The sequence below is a fragment of the Apteryx mantelli genome, chromosome 15, assembly GCF_036417845.1.
Source record: "Apteryx mantelli isolate bAptMan1 chromosome 15, bAptMan1.hap1, whole genome shotgun sequence".
NCBI classification, from domain to species: Eukaryota; Metazoa; Chordata; class Aves; order Apterygiformes; family Apterygidae; genus Apteryx; species Apteryx mantelli.
The window spans coordinates 298,477-315,068 of record NC_089992.1 but is presented as its reverse complement, the minus strand read 5'-3'; the positions used below and the strand labels follow the sequence as shown (position 1 = coordinate 315,068).

At 44.6% G+C, this 16,592-nt stretch overlaps 1 protein-coding gene across 4 annotated transcripts in view; it reads left to right on the top strand.

Annotated features, from left to right (window-relative positions):
* PPIP5K1 (diphosphoinositol pentakisphosphate kinase 1) overlaps positions 1-16,592 on the top strand; it is a 57,513-nt gene that overhangs the window by 4,498 nt on the left and 36,423 nt on the right. Inside the window, exons 2-17 of one of the 4 annotated variants that reach the window (XM_067305200.1) lie at positions 675-844; positions 1,188-1,362; positions 4,018-4,213; positions 4,320-4,410; positions 5,456-5,541; positions 5,785-5,939; positions 6,943-7,044; positions 7,296-7,457; positions 8,500-8,621; positions 9,076-9,177; positions 10,440-10,526; positions 10,974-11,049; positions 11,572-11,681; positions 12,717-12,802; positions 13,246-13,374; positions 16,278-16,399. In XM_067305200.1, coding sequence (XP_067161301.1) covers positions 1,216-1,362; positions 4,018-4,213; positions 4,320-4,410; positions 5,456-5,541; positions 5,785-5,939; positions 6,943-7,044; positions 7,296-7,457; positions 8,500-8,621; positions 9,076-9,177; positions 10,440-10,526; positions 10,974-11,049; positions 11,572-11,681; positions 12,717-12,802; positions 13,246-13,374; positions 16,278-16,399 — 1,773 coding nt within the window. In that variant the 5' untranslated portion in view covers positions 675-844; positions 1,188-1,215. Of the gene's footprint in view, positions 1-562; positions 845-1,187; positions 1,363-4,017; positions 4,214-4,319; positions 4,411-5,455; positions 5,542-5,784; positions 5,940-6,942; positions 7,045-7,295; positions 7,458-8,499; positions 8,622-9,075; positions 9,178-10,439; positions 10,527-10,973; positions 11,050-11,571; positions 11,682-12,716; positions 12,803-13,245; positions 13,375-16,277; positions 16,400-16,592 lie in introns of those variants that run through there. The other 3 variants (XM_067305203.1, XM_067305201.1, XM_067305204.1) reach the window with 3 other exon arrangements.

Genomic DNA, 16,592 nt, shown 5'->3' with positions numbered 1-16,592 from the left:
GACAGAGAGGATGGGGAACTGATGGAGTTGTCCATGGCAGTATAGTGTCCTGTGGTATACTGGCTGTAAGGGGAAGCATGCTTCAAAAGAATAGGAAATGCAATAACTGTCAGTCTGAGTAATGCTGGAAATCATTTAAGAGCATGAGAAGCAGTGGTAGTGTGTCTTGTCCACTCTTAGGAAGTGCTTAATAACATAAGGTGTTTACAAAGTCCTCTTCTCAAGGTTGAACATACTTGCACAAGAAGAATGCTTTCCCCAATTTTATAGTCGGGGAAAACAAGATAAATGGCAACTGCTTGACATTTATGTATGTGCAGCTTTTGGCAGAGATGAACAGCTGTGTCGTTGGTACATACAGGTCATACGTACTGTGTATTCATACTGTCACTTGTGCAGCAGCCAGTGCGTGCTACTATGTAGATGATAGTGCAAGATGTACTCTTTTCCTGGTGTGTATATATATAAAGCGTAGCTTATGTCTTGATAATCAGTGTCCATGGTCACACAGTAAATCAGAACTAGCTTGCAAATCCAAAGCCCTGATCTGCAGCCCAAACTATTGCTGTTGCTTTCTCTGTGTCTTCTTTCCTTATCTAAGAGTTGTCATTTCTTCCTTTTCCTTCCTCCCCCAAACTCATGTGCCTCTCAGACTAGTCTTTCTGTTATTGCAGGTCTTCTTGAACTAAGGGAATGAAAATTGGGGATTGGAAATTCACCTTCATTCTCCTAAGCTTCATCCTAACTTCTGGAGTCACAGTTGAAGTCTCTGGGTGTATGAGGCCGCAAGTGTATCCACTGTCCTAATCAATGATTTAGACAACGGATTGGAGCATGCATCATTGTAAGGTTTAAATTATTTCAAAACTAGCAGTGACACTGTCCCTTTCCCACTTGCTGCAAATGGGTTAATGGGGCTGCCTATCTAAAATGGTTCTGGATCCTGTACCCCCTCCCATCCCTGAGAGTCTCTTTCAGTAGCACTGGCTCCTGCCCCACCTCTGCCTAAAGGCTTTCTTCCCCTCACCTTGGTTCTCTCCTTTTGTGCTGGGCAGCCTGTCCCTGGGTTCATTCACGCCACATCAGTCCCTGACCTGCCCATCCTGACCTCCTTCCAGTAGCATCAGCCCCTGGCTTGCCCTGTGTCAGAATGCCTGCCTTATCTTTTTTGTGTATTATGATTCCAGAGCGGGATGGTCGGCCACCAAGGCTACAATGTCGTCCCTGACGACCTCCAGTGAGGGAGAAAACTCTGCTCCCAGGTTTGTTGTCGGTTCCAGGGATGATGAGACGGACTTCCTCGGATCAAACATGAAGACAGATGAAATTGATTTCTTTGAAGATGATGAAGAGGAGGAATCGGTGAGGAGGTCCTGGCGTTCTGGGTTGGGGCATCTGTGCAGAATTCTTGTGTCTCAGCCAGATTTTGAGTGGTTACTGTGGAGGCCACAGGCAGTCAGGATTTCAGGGTCATGGCACCAGGCTACGTGGCACAGCCATGTGGAAGGGCTGTGTCATCCTTTATGGGATGCACTGCATTGTCATACAGTCAGGCTTAGTGTCTCATGGTGCAGTAAATTTTAGCCTTTTTGCTTTGCAGGTCTTTTTCAGGTACAATAGCAGACAACTTTGTCCTGGCAATTTAAGCCTAAATCTCTTATGAATCTTTCTGTTTTACTAGGGAAGTTTTTGAGGAAAACTGTGGGAATTGCGAATAGGGCAAAGAAGTGTCTGCAGATTTGAAACAGTTCCTCTTTTCTGTAATCTGCAGGAGCAGAATGCAGAAAGGAGAATCATCTCCAGCTTCTGACTGCTTTTGGCTCTTATTCAACCCACTCTTCTGGTCTCCCACAATGGCCTTTGTTAAGGGCATTTGTTCAGAGGTCGTTCTGTTCACTGAAGTTCTCTTGCCTCTTAGTGGGCTGAATGGACTGTGACTTGTGCTAAACTGCACTGACATAACCTTAGGATAGTATGTAGTGGCCTCGCAGAACTTTAATCTACTGTTTTCCTGTCTTTTCTGTTTGGTATATGATGCAGCCTCTGAGGGTCAGTACAGGTGTATCCTGTAGCACAGATAGAAAATGTAATGAGCAGTGTATGCTGACCTCCTCTTTAAGGATGGTAAAGTAGCTCTCTAAAGATAATGCAAAGGAAACAGTGAATAGCTGGGACTTGTCTCTGCAAGACCTGCAGGCAAGGGCACTGCAATGAAGTAAAGAAACTCCTGACCTTTCGCTCTGTCAGTTCCACTGGGGCTTATCGTTTTAAGTTTGGGGGAGGTTTGTTTGTTTGGTTGTTTTTTTGGAATGGGCTGAGCAAATTATTTGAGTGGGGTGGAATGTGCCACGCTTTGCTCCTGAGAAAATCATCTGTCCATCCCAGAGAAACTGTTTGGTGCCTTTGGCATGTTAGAAGTAACATTTCCTCCTCTCTGGGTAAGAAGAACTGCTTTTCCCCTATGTGGAAGCTCTACAGCGTTACATGGTGATCTGCGGCCTGTTCCAATATAGAATTCCAGACAGAAATTACATTATGGATGAAATATATCAGCAGCCCATGAGAATTCACCTTTAGGAAGAATCCAGTGATATAGTATTGATGCTCCAGTGATTGGAGTGGCCAGTGTTTCTTGCATTTTTAGGTGGTTGAGACTGCCTTTTTTTTTTTTTTAAATCTTTTTCCTTTCCCCTCACCTCAGTTCTTGCCTCATAACCTGTGACTTGTAAGAGAAAAAGGCAACTATTTTTCAGTCAAAGAGTTGTCAGATTGGAAAACTGACTCCAATAGTCCTGGCTAATCAGTTTAGCTGAGAACTGAGCGAAGTGGAGCTAAGAAACGGTGAAAGCAGGGCAAGTCTAGGGAGGAGGATTGGAGCCAAGACTGAAATCTGCTGTTTTGCTCTGTTATGTGCTCTGTTCTGCACATGGGACTTGGGCTACTGCAGGGACTTTGCTCCTAGTTGTGTGAGTTAATGGGACCATATGCCAGTGCAGCTGTTATTCACATTGGCTCTGTACTCTAAAGTCTCCATTGCAGTTGTGTTATTGACCTAGGAGCCCATATGGGCTCCCTTCAAAAATATGCAGTGGTATGTACCTTGATGCTCAATAAAGAGCTATTTTAGCAGGTAAGGCAAAGGAACTGGAAGCCCTTAGACTTCCTAGATATTCTTTTTGCTGCGGAATCCGAGCCCTTGGCTTTGGGAATCGGTGCAGTAACTTCAGAAGTCTCAGTTTACAGTCTGAAACCACCATTCTGTGTCTTGTGTATCTGCAGTCCTGTGTATATCACTTTAGACAACCTCACTGAGTTTAATCTTACCCTGACCAGAATTAATCTGTTGAAAGCACCCGGTCTGGGTTTAAAAAGCCAGTGATGGAAAATCCACCACAGACCTTAGCCTGTTTCTCAGCTACTGTTATCAGTGCTTTTTAAAATGCATGCCTTTTCTCTATACTTATTTAACTTAGCTTCCTCCCACTGGATCTTGCTGTATCTTTGTCAGGTATATGGGAGAGTCCTTGGTACTGTTTCTCTTCTACTTGTAGCTAGTGCTGTCATTTCTCCTTTGTTTTCTCTCAGATAAGACAAACAGGCTGAGCTCCTGGAGTCCACAAATACAGCATTTGTGGCTCTTTTTGGAGTCCTCCTAACTCTATTAACAGTCTTTGTGAGTTAGGGGCCAAAGAACATAGTACAGGATTCCAGTCCCTGCTGCTTGTTCAGGTGCCAGGTATTTCTTTCTGACCTTAGCATTAGTGCCCAGAAAGAGGAAAAGATACATATTATCTGGCAAAGAAGCAGGTTTTTGGGGATGTTTCTTTACAACATCTACAAGTAAAATCTAGTGGAAGCTGGAAGTGTATATGGGTTTGAGTCTAGCAAGAGCTGGGAATAGATGTGGTTAGAAGAAAATCCCTCATTTGTTCCCAGCTGCTGTATTTCTATGCTGTTATAGTTTGAATTCAGTAAAGTAGCTGAGCCTGTACTAAACTGCCCTGTGTCTTCCCTTAGCCACCTGAACGGCAGATTGTGGTTGGAATATGTGCCATGACCAAAAAGTCCAAGTCAAAGCCCATGACGCAGATTCTGGAGCGTCTGTGCAAGTTTGAGTATATTACAGTGGTGATTATGGGGGAAGACGTTATTCTGAATGAACCGGTAGAGAACTGGCCCTCATGTGACTGCCTTATCTCCTTCCACTCCAAAGGTAAAAGTCTGTGTGGCAGGCCTTATCCTACCTGAGATCTGGACAAGGGAGTTTCCATTCATCTTTTTCTTTTTTCCCTCCCCACCCCCACCACCCTGCCTTTCAGGATTCCCACTGGATAAAGCAGTTGCTTATGCCAAGCTGTGCAGGCCGTTTTTGATTAATGACCTTGATATGCAGTATTACATCCAGGACAGGTAGGTGTCTGGGATCCTCTAAAGCCCCTTCCCTCTTCAACTGATTCTCCTCCTCAGCATGCTGTGCAAGCTTCATCTTCCTGGCTGTAAGCAAACAAGGGCAGGGGAAAGGGGGACATAACACTTTGGCAGTGGCTTTTAGGGGTTGTTTCCCCCTAACATGAGGGAAATAGGTTTCGGGGCGAAACCATTGAGGTATGGCATGTTTTAGCTTCTGGTGCAAATGCACTGTAAGGAAAGGCTGAGTGAATTAAAAGAGGACATGATCTTGAAGGATGAGACTGGCGTGACTAAGACTGGTCTCTGAGGAAGAGAGCCAAGTAGTGAGATGGGATTCTCAGGCAGAAATTGGGAGCAGCAAGGCCAGGCTGAGGGAACATTGGAGGGCATATACCCCTCCCTTGAAGAGGGTATATTGGTAAGACACTTGAAGAGGCTTTTCAGTCAGCTCTTGGTAAGTTAAGTTGATGGGTTAAGTCAGTCAGAAGTCAAATGCTAACTTACAGTCATGTACTTCAGTTCATATAGTCAGAGTGCTTTGACTGCAGATGAGTAGTTAATACCAGACACCAAACTTCACATGTCTTTGGGTTGTGGGCAGCATTACTGTGGGTACTGATAGGCACCATACGTTCTAACTCTAGTGAGAGAAATGCAGCTTCCCCGTTGATGTTGGGTGCAAAATAAGGGATGGGTGATGGGCAGCTGAGTGTGACGGCACCCTTTGAGGGGGCACATCTGGGCAGCTGGCATTTGCTGGGTATGTTGCTGTGGATTGGGCAGGTGCTAGCAAATGGGCATCCCCATTTAGGCCAGGCAGAGGTCTACTCTGGGATGCTTCCATAAGGAGTAGGGCTGAGGCATGCCCTGTAGCTTGTGGGTCTCATCTAGAGAACACGTGCTGAGAAGTATTTGCACTGTCTTGAGACTTTCTTGTGTTCATTTGACTTTGTTTTTCATCAGTGAAAATGAAGCCTTTCCCCTGGTACGTACTGAGGACCTTCCAGACTCTTCTGTTGATTCTCATTGTTTTTGTCCTCTACAGGCGGGAAGTGTATCGGATTCTTCAAGAAGAGGGAATAGACTTGCCCCGCTATGCTGTGCTCAATCGAGACCCTGATAGACCAGAAGGTAAATGTCCAGGCTCTGCTGAGAGCTGTTTTTGCATACTATACCATTTTAGATATTCTGCAGAGACCAGCACTGATAATGAGCTTGAACAGGCCTGATTCATAAGTTTGTCAACTGACTTGGCCCCTGGTCAAAGGCCAAAATACTGAAGTTGACTGACTGGCCAGGACCAAAGGGTTTCAGCTCTGCAACAGGGCTGTTTGCCCCCTTACTTAACGTGCTGCTGCTGTGCTTTGTCTTCAGAATGCAACTTAGTGGAAGGAGAGGACCATGTGGAGGTAAATGGAGCTGTTTTCCCAAAGCCATTTGTAGAGAAGCCAGTCAGTGCTGAAGACCATAACGTGTATATTTACTACCCAACCTCAGCAGGTGGGGGCAGCCAGCGGCTCTTTCGGAAGGTGAGGGGCACTCCAGCTTTGCTTTTGGGACCAACAGATCCATGGGTCTGAGAGACCTATGTGGCTTCAGGAGGAAGTTTTGGGGAAGCGAGAAGGAAGGTCTTGTTTTGGGGGTAGTCTATACCTTTGTAAAACTTATAGCTAAATCCCATCTAGTTGGGAATTGCAGAAAGACATATTCTAGTGCTAGTGCTGACTACACTTTCACTATCCTCTGTTTCACCTGTGTCCTGTTTAGCAGTCCTTAAGAACTGTGTCCCTTATTGAACTGCATACTGTCTTTTCCAGATCACTTCTTCAGTTTATCAAGATGATTTTTTTACTTCTATTCTTGTCCTCTAACATGCTTGCTGCCCTTCTCAGCTTAGTGTAGCTTGTAAATGTAATAAATGCAGTATTTATTCCTAGATTCCACAGGAAATTTATGTCTGCCCTTACTCACTTCCTCCGCTTTACCAGTGAACCATTAATAACTATGGAATATGATTTTCCAACCAGTTATGCATCTGCTATTAGTAATCTTAAAATGATTGCTTCCTTAGCTTTTACATATAGGCATGTCACTTGAGATTGTATCCAAAGTCTCACTGAAAATGAAAACGACATTGGCTCCTGTCTATAAGATCTGTTGCACTGTCCTAAAAGGAAGTTAAATTGATCTGACTATGATTTGTCATAACTTGTTATAATTTGCTTATTAGCTAGACTCCTTACCTTCTATGTCTTTACCCGCTATTTCTGTTCCATATTCTTCTGGTGATTGGAGTCAACCTAGTGGTCTATAATAACTTTTTCCTCTTTAAAACCTGGAAAAGGACATACTTAGTGTCTGCATTTTGCAGTCTCTTCTGTCCTTTGTGAATTATTGTGCTATAATAGCTGGGGGTTCTGAGAGATGTTCAGCTAGTTCTTTAAGTATGGGATGAAATTTATGCTGTTTGTTCTTCCATCTAAGGAAAGAAAACCTATGATCTACCCTGAGGTTTTTATTCTATGCTTTCAGATTGGCAGCCGGAGTAGTGTGTACTCCCCAGAGAGCAGTGTAAGGAAGACAGGCTCATACATTTATGAAGAGTTCATGCCTACAGATGGCACTGATGTAAAGGTAAGGAAAACCTGGGTAGCTGAAGTTTGGGCAGTCCTCCTTAGCAGATTCTGGAGTGTGTGTTTAGCCTGTGAGGTGCTGATTGTGCAGCTTGGATCACAAAGTGAGGAGCTAGTATTCTGCAGACCCTAACAAGAAGAATGTATGAGAGCATCTAATCTTTTTTTCTGTGTGCGTCTGCAATAGAAATACCTTCTGGAACCTGCAGTTAGTCTAGGGATTATGTCAGGTGTAACTGTTTCTCTTCTCAGGTGTACACTGTTGGGCCAGACTACGCCCATGCAGAGGCTCGCAAATCCCCTGCTTTGGATGGGAAGGTTGAACGGGACAGTGAAGGGAAAGAAATCCGTTACCCAGTCATGCTGACTGCCATGGAGAAGCTAGTTGCCAGGAAAGTCTGTGTAGCCTTTAAGGTTTGTGTGTTTTCTCTCCTGTGCAAGCAGAATACTCCCTGGAATGTCTGCTTCATGACTCAGGCACCTGTATTAGCTTGAGTCTTTTGCTCTTATGTATCTCTGATGTGACTGTGTTCCATGCCTGGTGCCAACTCTCTCTGCCAGCTGGGTGCAGTTGATCCTGCTGGCCCTGTCAGTTTGCTGGTCAGAGATGACTTGGGAAGGCCAGAGGGCCTACAGCAGATGCCTTCTGTGCTGGCAGGTGGCTGGTGCCCAGCTTGCATCTGAGCATTTGATATCAGATCCTAAGCATGCTGCTGTCTAACTGATCTGCACTGATCCCTCCTTTGCTGTTTCATGTTTGTGTAGATAGCCTGGTCATCTTTTTCTTGGCCTTTTTCATTCTCTTCTTGACATGGCTTTGGTGTGCATTTGTGTTTTACTTATAGGTAGGCGGAGTGAATGTGCATGTGAGTCTAGGTACAGTTACAGGACCTGTTCTGCTTCATCAGCAATGTCAGCAGAAGCAGCCCTTGGCTACTTGTTCCTGGCCCTGCTGCAATCTGCATCCCATGTAGTTGTTCTGGTACAGCTGTGGGTTTATTCTTCATTATAACCTTTTCCATGCATTGGTGGATGTCTGTGCATGCACCACTTATTTTCTCTACTTCTTCAGTCTGGATCATAATAGCTGAATTTAGAGGCAAGAGCAGGAGAGGTAGGAGCTCCTTTCTTATACCCTTATTGCTCTTTGAGGTAGCACTAACTTGCTTAATACAGGAGTTCATGGATTGGGCCCTTGATAAAGCTGTGAAGGTGTAAAGACTCCTCTGAAGGGCCCGTTACTGCTAACTACTTCAAGACTGAGACAGGTGTGAAATGGAGAACTACTTTAGAAATTGTGCCTTTGGAGACACCAGTGGAGCTGAATTGGACAGTGTATGCTGACTGGGTCTGTGTGACAGAGTGCCCTCTCAGCCCTGCTTAACTTACTCATCTACTGTCCTGCTTGCTGTGCTTCTTCACAGTGTGCCTATGAATCCTCTGTTTCCTCATGCAGCAAACTGTATGTGGGTTTGACCTCCTGCGAGCAAATGGCCACTCATTTGTTTGTGATGTGAACGGCTTTAGTTTTGTGAAGAACTCTATGAAGTATTACGATGACTGTGCCAAAATCCTTGGGTATGTAAAGTTCAAGTTTTGGTAGTGGGTAAGGGAATCTGTAGCAAAGCATAGTGAATTTGGAGTCCTGACCAGTATATGTGGGAGAAGTCTGCGCATGGTTCAGATGGGGACACTTGTTCAGCAGGGGAAGGCCTGGCTTTGGGAGGAAGGGATTAATTATTCTTTGCCCCCGGAGTTCCTGCCTGCATTGGGTTTAGCTGTCTTTGTCTATAGCTAGGTGTGTCTTACAGGACACTATTGGATGCTAAGCCCAGCTGCAGTATTGGTGATGCAAGTGCCTGTCTCTTTTGGGTGCCTTAACTAGCCCATGGTGTGTTAGATGACTCTGTAAGGAAGATGAGGAGAAGTTGTCTGTGGCTCTCCTCAAACCTTTCACCTGGACCACAGGGGAGGAGGAGGAGGACTGAGAGAATGGCATTTCATGTGAATTCTGTGTTCTGATTTCTTTCAGAAACATAATCATGCGTGAATTGGCTCCCCAGTTTCATATTCCCTGGTCCATCCCAACAGAGGCAGAAGATATTCCCATTGTCCCCACAACTTCGGGCACCATGTGAGTACTTGTGAGCTTCTCAAAAGGATCCCTTTAATGGCTGCATGAGGGACAAAGTGCAAGCCATGTCCAAGAGACATGCATCACCCAGCAACACTGTTTTCTCCAGCAGCTGTGTTGGTTGAGACACTGAAGACAGATGTCTATGGAAAGGCTCAGCTGTGCTCAGGAAATGGGCAATAGATAGTAAATGAGTTGTAGGAGTGATGAATGCGGAAGAGCATTCTTTGAGAGAGTTACAGAAACTGCTTGTGGCTTTCAGGAGGCCTCAATTTTTGATCAGCACAGGGAAGGGATTAAGGCATCACTCTACCTGGCTCACTGGAACCACTGTTCGGTAGGTAGCTGCTCATAGCAAATGGGTTTTAAGCTGCCAATGAAATGGGTGGAAAACTGTTAGCTGAAGTATTCACATTGTATGTACACTTGCAAGGCTTTCATTTGATACTGTTGGCCATACTAGTCTTTCGCCACAGAAGGCTAAAAGATGAAGACAAAGATTTCTCTGTGCTCCTGAACATGCTTGCATGAAGTGGGGAAAAAAATAGGTGCTACAGAAGAGGTAAACTGAGAGCATGTGTTCATCCTTCCTGTAACATAGGATCATTTGGATAAAGCTGGCAAATGCAAATGCTGCACACTCATGGGGCTGCTGGCTTCTATTGTATCTTGTGACAGTGAAACTGATAGAATCAACCCCCATTTGGTCTGGGATCTTGTAAGAGATATGGATGGATATTTTAATATCTGAAAAAGCAAAGTCATATAGCCCTTCTGAAATGAGCCAGCCTAACTACTGGTTCCTGCAAGTGGCTGATTGCTGCGGAATCTCTCTATATACAGCTGTTATTGGTTGATCACAGACAGGACCCTGACTGTATAACGATTCTTCAGGACCAAGTTGTTTTTTTCCTATGTCCTTCCAAGTGGTGCTATGAGGATTACAAAGTTGGGCATGTTAAACTGTGCCTTTCTTGGAAGAAGTTTGGTACAATTTAAAATGCTGTATCTATAGATTCCGTAGCACCTAGCCTGGTTCCCATCTGCTATAGATTAGATTTTTGCATGTCATATTACAATGCTGTGGTGCTCATGAGCCTGGTAGTGTCTGCACTACTTTGACTGCTCTTGCAGCCTTAGCACTGGTGCCTGTTTTAGGCTGGGAGGATTTCTGTCATTGATGAGGGAAGCGACAACTACTTTCTAGTGGTAATTCTGGAGTTTAAGGATATATTTGAGAGGTGTATCTTGTTTTTCCCCAGGATGGAACTTCGCTGTGTTATTGCAGTCATCCGGCATGGAGATCGAACCCCAAAGCAAAAGATGAAGATGGAAGTTAAGCATCCCCGGTAAGAACCAAGGCAAGAAGACCCTGCACTGTTGGGAAATGAGGAGGGCCCACCTGCTGAATCCACAAATGGAGCAGAAGGGCTGAGTTGCATGGGAGGCAGTGTTTTTCCATGGTTCCATTCAGGAAATGCTTTCTGCTCTGTGGAAGGAGCCTTCTTTTCCCATACAGATCCTGGCACCTTCTGTGCGAGTGCTGGAAGAAAGAGCGAAGGTTTGCTAGGTGCTGTAAAGTGAAGTACCTCACCAAAGGGAAGCTAGTGGTTACTTCCTTTTCTTACCTGAGGCTGAAAACACTTGTTCTGGGGGGATTTCTGAAGCATAGAGAAGAGTCTGTGGGCCTACTGTTTTTTCTTGAAGAACAGGGCATGAATGCATATGTAGGGATGACCATCCTTGTAGCACTGGAACAGCAGAAACTGGATCAGGGTTCTTTGTTGTCTGTTCAGGTTCTTTGAATTATTTGAGAAATATGATGGCTACAAGACAGGGAAGTTGAAGCTGAAGAAACCAGAGCAGCTACAGGTGAGGGGAGCCCTCTCTGGGATTACTGTGTGGGAGATGCAGGTAATATGGATCCCAGTGCGAGGGAATTCTTTGGGAGGGTGGAAACCCTTAAAGGGGCAGCATTGCACAAACACTCCCTGTGTCATTCTTTACCCACTGCGTACACAGCAGGGTAATAGTATGAGAGCATAGTGGAGACTGCTCCTGGCTAAGACAAAGAATGTAGAATGGGGACAGCCTTGCTGCAGCTAGCCTGTCTGTTGTGGTTGCCTCTGGTGAGAGAACACTCCAAGCTGTGAAGTGGGGGGAGTTTGAGGCATCCGTTTGGTTCTGAACAGGGTTGGAATATGGGGTGAGGATGAAACTGACTGGAATGTGAAAGTTTTTTCTGCTCAAGCTGTCTTATGAAATAATGTGTCTTTAATGAGTGTGTATGTGGTCCTGATGCTGGGTGGAGCCTTCTGGAGGCCTTGCAAGAGTATGGTGGTGAGTCTGAACCAGATCTGCTGGGCACTTGAGACAGTGTCTGCTTTCCAACAGGAAGTGCTGGACATTGCACGGCAGCTTGTGGTGGAACTGGGAACACAGAGTGACTGTGAGATTGAGGAGAGGAAATCCAAACTGGAACAGCTGAAGAGCGTCTTGGAGATGTAAGAGTTAATGTCTTGGGGCAACATGGGTTTGTCTCAGGGTTGTGGGTCAGCAAGGGATAACAAGGAAGATGCGGGAAAAGGAAGTGATGTAGAAGCAAGCTGTGCTGTTGATGTATTGGCCAGCTGGTTCCCCAGAGGTCAGACTCCTGCATCCCCTTTTAGCAGCTGTACATGAAAGGTGCCACGCTCCTAACTTTTTCTCCCTGGCATCAAAACAAATGGTGATTCTTGTTCCGGGTGTCTGTTTTTAGCTGGAGAACTCAAGATGAAGCTGAGTTTCCATTGCTGCAGGAATGGAACTGGAGTCCTGTGGGGGCCACATAGATATGAAATGTTTTGATAAATTTGGAACAAATGTGGTTTTACATGAGGTTGTTCTGGTGCCAGAAGTTTAACAAAAGGCACCTTGGGAAACATGAAAAGATGTTTGTGTCCCCTTAGGTTTCACACAGCCAGAAGAAAAGACAATATGGTGGTGTTGGCATGTTAGAAACAAAAGGGGGGTTTCCAAGAGAGCCATAGTTCACTGTGGCATACACAGGTAGTGTCTGTGTTCATGCCATTTCTGTGGAGCACAGAAGATGAATTTTTGCCATGATTCCTTCCCCTACTCTCTCTTCTGATTAGAGGTGTAGGTATATTTGTGCTTATATGGCTGGTAGATTTTTTACTGTAACTTCATCAATTCACTTGTTAAAGATGTAGATAGAAATTATCAAAGATTGGTTAAAGCCCCTCTGGGATATGAACGTGCACAATGATGTCAGCTGAATAGAGCAGGCAAGTAAATGAGCCTGAATTTTGTCAGGGGAGGAGGGGGGTTGGGCTTTTTTTTTTTTTTTTTTTTTGGTTTGGCTTTTTTGCATGCTGGCTCACAGGTGGATGTTTATGTAGTTTAATGTTTATGTCCCTTGACAATGGTGTTCCTGGAGGAAGTCAGTGCCTGTATTTTTTTTTGCTGCCTAGGGAGCTCTGGGAAGGGGTGAGTGGAATTAATTTGGGTTTATTTTTTTCCCCCTCTCCTTGTGACAGGTATGGACATTTTTCTGGCATTAACCGTAAGGTGCAGTTGACCTATCTGCCTCATGGACATCCAAAAGCTGCAAGTGAAGATGAAGGTAAAGAAACCTGATGTTGCTGACATGATGTTAAAGCCTGATGTTCAAGAGTGTGCAGCTATACCACCTATATAGGCCTCTGGAGATGAAAGCAGAATTATTGACCCATGTCTTGTCTTTGCTGCTGTCATAAGAAGGGCTGGAGAGATGCACAATGTAGTGTACTAATACACTCTAGTTGGTACCACAAGGTTTATACTTCTGACTTCATGAATGTCAGCCTGTAAATACAGGTGGAATTCTCATAGCTTCAAACAGCAGAGACTCTTATTTTGGTACTTGCTGAAGCCACAGAAAAGGCCAGATTTGGTTCCTGTGTATTTTGAGTCAGCCAGTGTTGAGAATGCCCTGCAAGTGCTCTGATGGTTTCCCTACACATGCACCTCACCTCCCTGAAGCTTAGTTTTGAGACCTGCCATAGTGAGTGCCTGTTTGCCTCCTAGAAGCTCGCAGAGAGTCTTCCCCATCTCTTCTCCTGGTGCTGAAATGGGGTGGAGAACTGACACCAGCAGGAAGGGTCCAAGCAGAAGAACTGGGGCGAGCCTTTCGCTGTATGTACCCTGGTGGCCAAGGTAAGCACTTTTTTATGCATCTTGGGTCCTGTATGACTGCACCAGAATGCCCAGCCAAGTTGACTAATCACCAGCATGTACAGGGATGCTCAGACTTTCTGTGGACTGTGTGCAGCCTGTGTGACCCAGGAATCATTACTGTTTCTGTTCTATTGAGCTGAACCGATAAAGATAAATACTTAAAGTGGACTTTGCACCTAAAAAGCCCTAAGCTGGCTAGAAATGTCCACTGCTGTGGTTAAGCGTTAGTGTGTCTTGAAACACGATAGCATTCTTTCAATTAATGTTCCAGCATTCGAAGAAGAGAAGCCATCTAAGAAAGTGACATTTTGATGCAGCCGAATGCAAAAGTTATATATTGATTAACAAGGAATTTAGGTCAGATGTAGAGAACAGTGGAAATTGTCTTGAACACAGATAATTCTGTCTTGAGAAAGGGGAATAGAGAGAACTTCTCCATATTTTATCTGCCATGATTATGTGACTGACTGTGAAAAGCATCTAGCACGCACATAGATCAACAAGAGCCCAAAGAATAAAAAAGACTAAGAGATTGCTTTTTTCACCCAAGTAAAGAAGAATCATAAGTAATACACTTCTGTATTGGTCTGATGAGACCAGTACTGGATACTGCTTATCTTTGACTTCTATGATTATTTAATTTAATTAATTTGAAATAGAATTAATTCAATTAATTTAGATTGAATTGGAGAAGATGCAGTACAGTCTCAAAAATTGAGGGCTGGGAAGGGTGGCTTTTAGTGATAGCTTAAAATACATTGAGCTATTTAATCTGAAGGATTCAGGGATAAGGGTGTGGCAAAGGGGAGGAATCCAATGCTACCAGGTTTTCATATGTCCTGGAGATAAGCCTTTCTAGCCACTGATCTGGTATAGCAGTGAAGTAATAGACCAATGCTACAAAGAAGGAAGGAAAATGGTGGACTTTTTTGTTGTTCTCGCCTTCAGACAAGAGTTTAATATTTTCATGGAAGGTGTTCTAGCCAAGTATAATTCACTACAGTCTCTGGGACAGCGTGACATGTGGTAGCCTATCAGGTACAGGAGATTGGACTGTGATTATCACTGCTGAACTCAGAACAACTCTTAAGAATGTTTGCTGTGAGACTAATGGCCCCACCTGTGTCTGCACACAATATAGCTGGCAGTTTCTGCTTTGTTTTCTAGGGTTTCATATTGTTTCTGCGGATCTTCTTACTGCTGTTCTAGTGTAGGGAGTCTCTAAATGTATGGTATTACATTTGCAATATAAGTAGCAAATGACAAATGAACCTGGAGATATCAAGGTTGTGATGATACATCCAGAATGGGGAACTGTAATAACTCTTTGCTCTTCATCCGGTGAATGTGTTGGTGAGCAGTACAGGCATGACATAGGCTCTTTAAGAGGGAACCCATTACAGAGTCCTGGCAGCTTTAAGGTCACATGCCTCTGATCTCAAAGAGCACATTTTTAGCACATATATGGGAATAAACTTTCCAAGAGATGATAAAACTAGTGTTGCTGACTGTGCAATGCCAGAAAGTAGAGCAGACTTTCAGTGCACAGAGACTGAAGGGGAAGTAGCAGTAGTGATTAGAGGATCTTCGTGTCAGGGCCTGTGTGCAATTTTTGAAGACAGCAACATTGACAATGTTAAAAGGGCTGGGAACTGCCTGGTGCTATTGTGGATCTCTGAAGCCAGGAGCTGAGAGAATCAGCTACTGACTTGGACAAGAGGCTGGGGAGACCAGAAGACAAAGTGTGTAGGGGAGAGAATTCCGGGAAAAATCCTGGGAGTAAACTGCAGTATAATGAGCCAAATCCTGAGGGAAGAGACCTGTCTGCAGAGCTCTGGTCAAGTGGGGTGCAGTTACTGCTGGGCTGGATCCTGAGGTACTGTCTATGCCAATTCTGAACACACTGTTCCATGTCCGGTGAGCACTGAGTTACTGCGCTCTTGCTTACAGTAGGGCTAGGACTGAGCATGTACAAGTGAACTTCAGTCCCTCTGAATCAAGGATTTGGAGTTTTCTGCCTCAGGCAGTCCTTCATGGAGAGGGAGGGATCTTACTTTGCAATGAGATGCTGTGTTACAGTTCCAGGGTAGTAGCTGGTATGTGGCCCCTTTGTCCAGACATACAGCTGACTTCTGTCTGTTCTCCCTTCCTGTCTAGTAGGATGTTTCTTGGAGTTATGAGCTCAGTGCTGGGAGCAGTTATCCCATCTGCCTGTGCACTATGGCTGGGTACTGTGCAAACTCATTAAGGGATCCCAGGCAGCAGCAAATTAGTCACCAGTGTTCTGTCTCTGGAGGGTCAGACTCAAAGCTGCATGAGTTGCCTTCTTCCACTGCTGCTCTGTATCCTGTGGTTAACTCAGCCATCATAAACAAAATAGTATTTCATGCCACAAGATAACTGCAGCTCTACTGGATATGTTTTGGAAGCCAGACTCCTCGCTACTGAATGCCTGTGTCTGCAGTCCTGATGGCAGCAGTACCTGCTTTTGCACAGAGAATGAGTAGAAGGAGGGAGTTTTTTTCTGTGGCTTTATTCTGCACGGGGGCATTCAAGCTAGCAGACTAGTTACTGACTGTTGGGAGAGGGTTCCTGCAGAATTTGGGTAGCATCAAACCTTGACTGGTGAATTTGCACTCTTTTTCAGAAATGAACTTTCCCAAGTTAAGCGAAACCTGAATCAGATTTTCAACCTTAATATATTAACTAGAACTATCTCTTCTGAAACAGCCTAAAGGCTGGCTATGAAAGTGATATATTCTCTATGTAGCTTTGATACTATGGAAAGGTTTGTTTTCTAAAGCAGTGGGATTCTACAGTATACTCAGCTGATAGTTTTGCAGGTGTCAGAAGGCTGGGTTTGAGTCTGTTTTCTGTTCCAGGTGATTATGCTGGTTTCCCTGGATGTGGCCTGCTTAGACTGCACAGCACCTACCGTCATGATCTCAAGATCTATGCTTCTGATGAGGGACGAGTTCAGATGACAGCAGCAGCTTTTGCAAAGGTCCTTCCTCTCCTTTGGGCATCTGCTAGTTCTGCTACAGAAGGCTTAAAATATATCAGTTTTAAAGGAAAATTTCCAGTGATGAAGAAGGAACTGTCCTAAGAGTTTTCTCCTCTGTGGTGGGAGGGTGGGGCAGTATGCTAATAGCAAGTACATGGAGCAGTACTGGAAGTTCAGTGTAGCTCCATATATA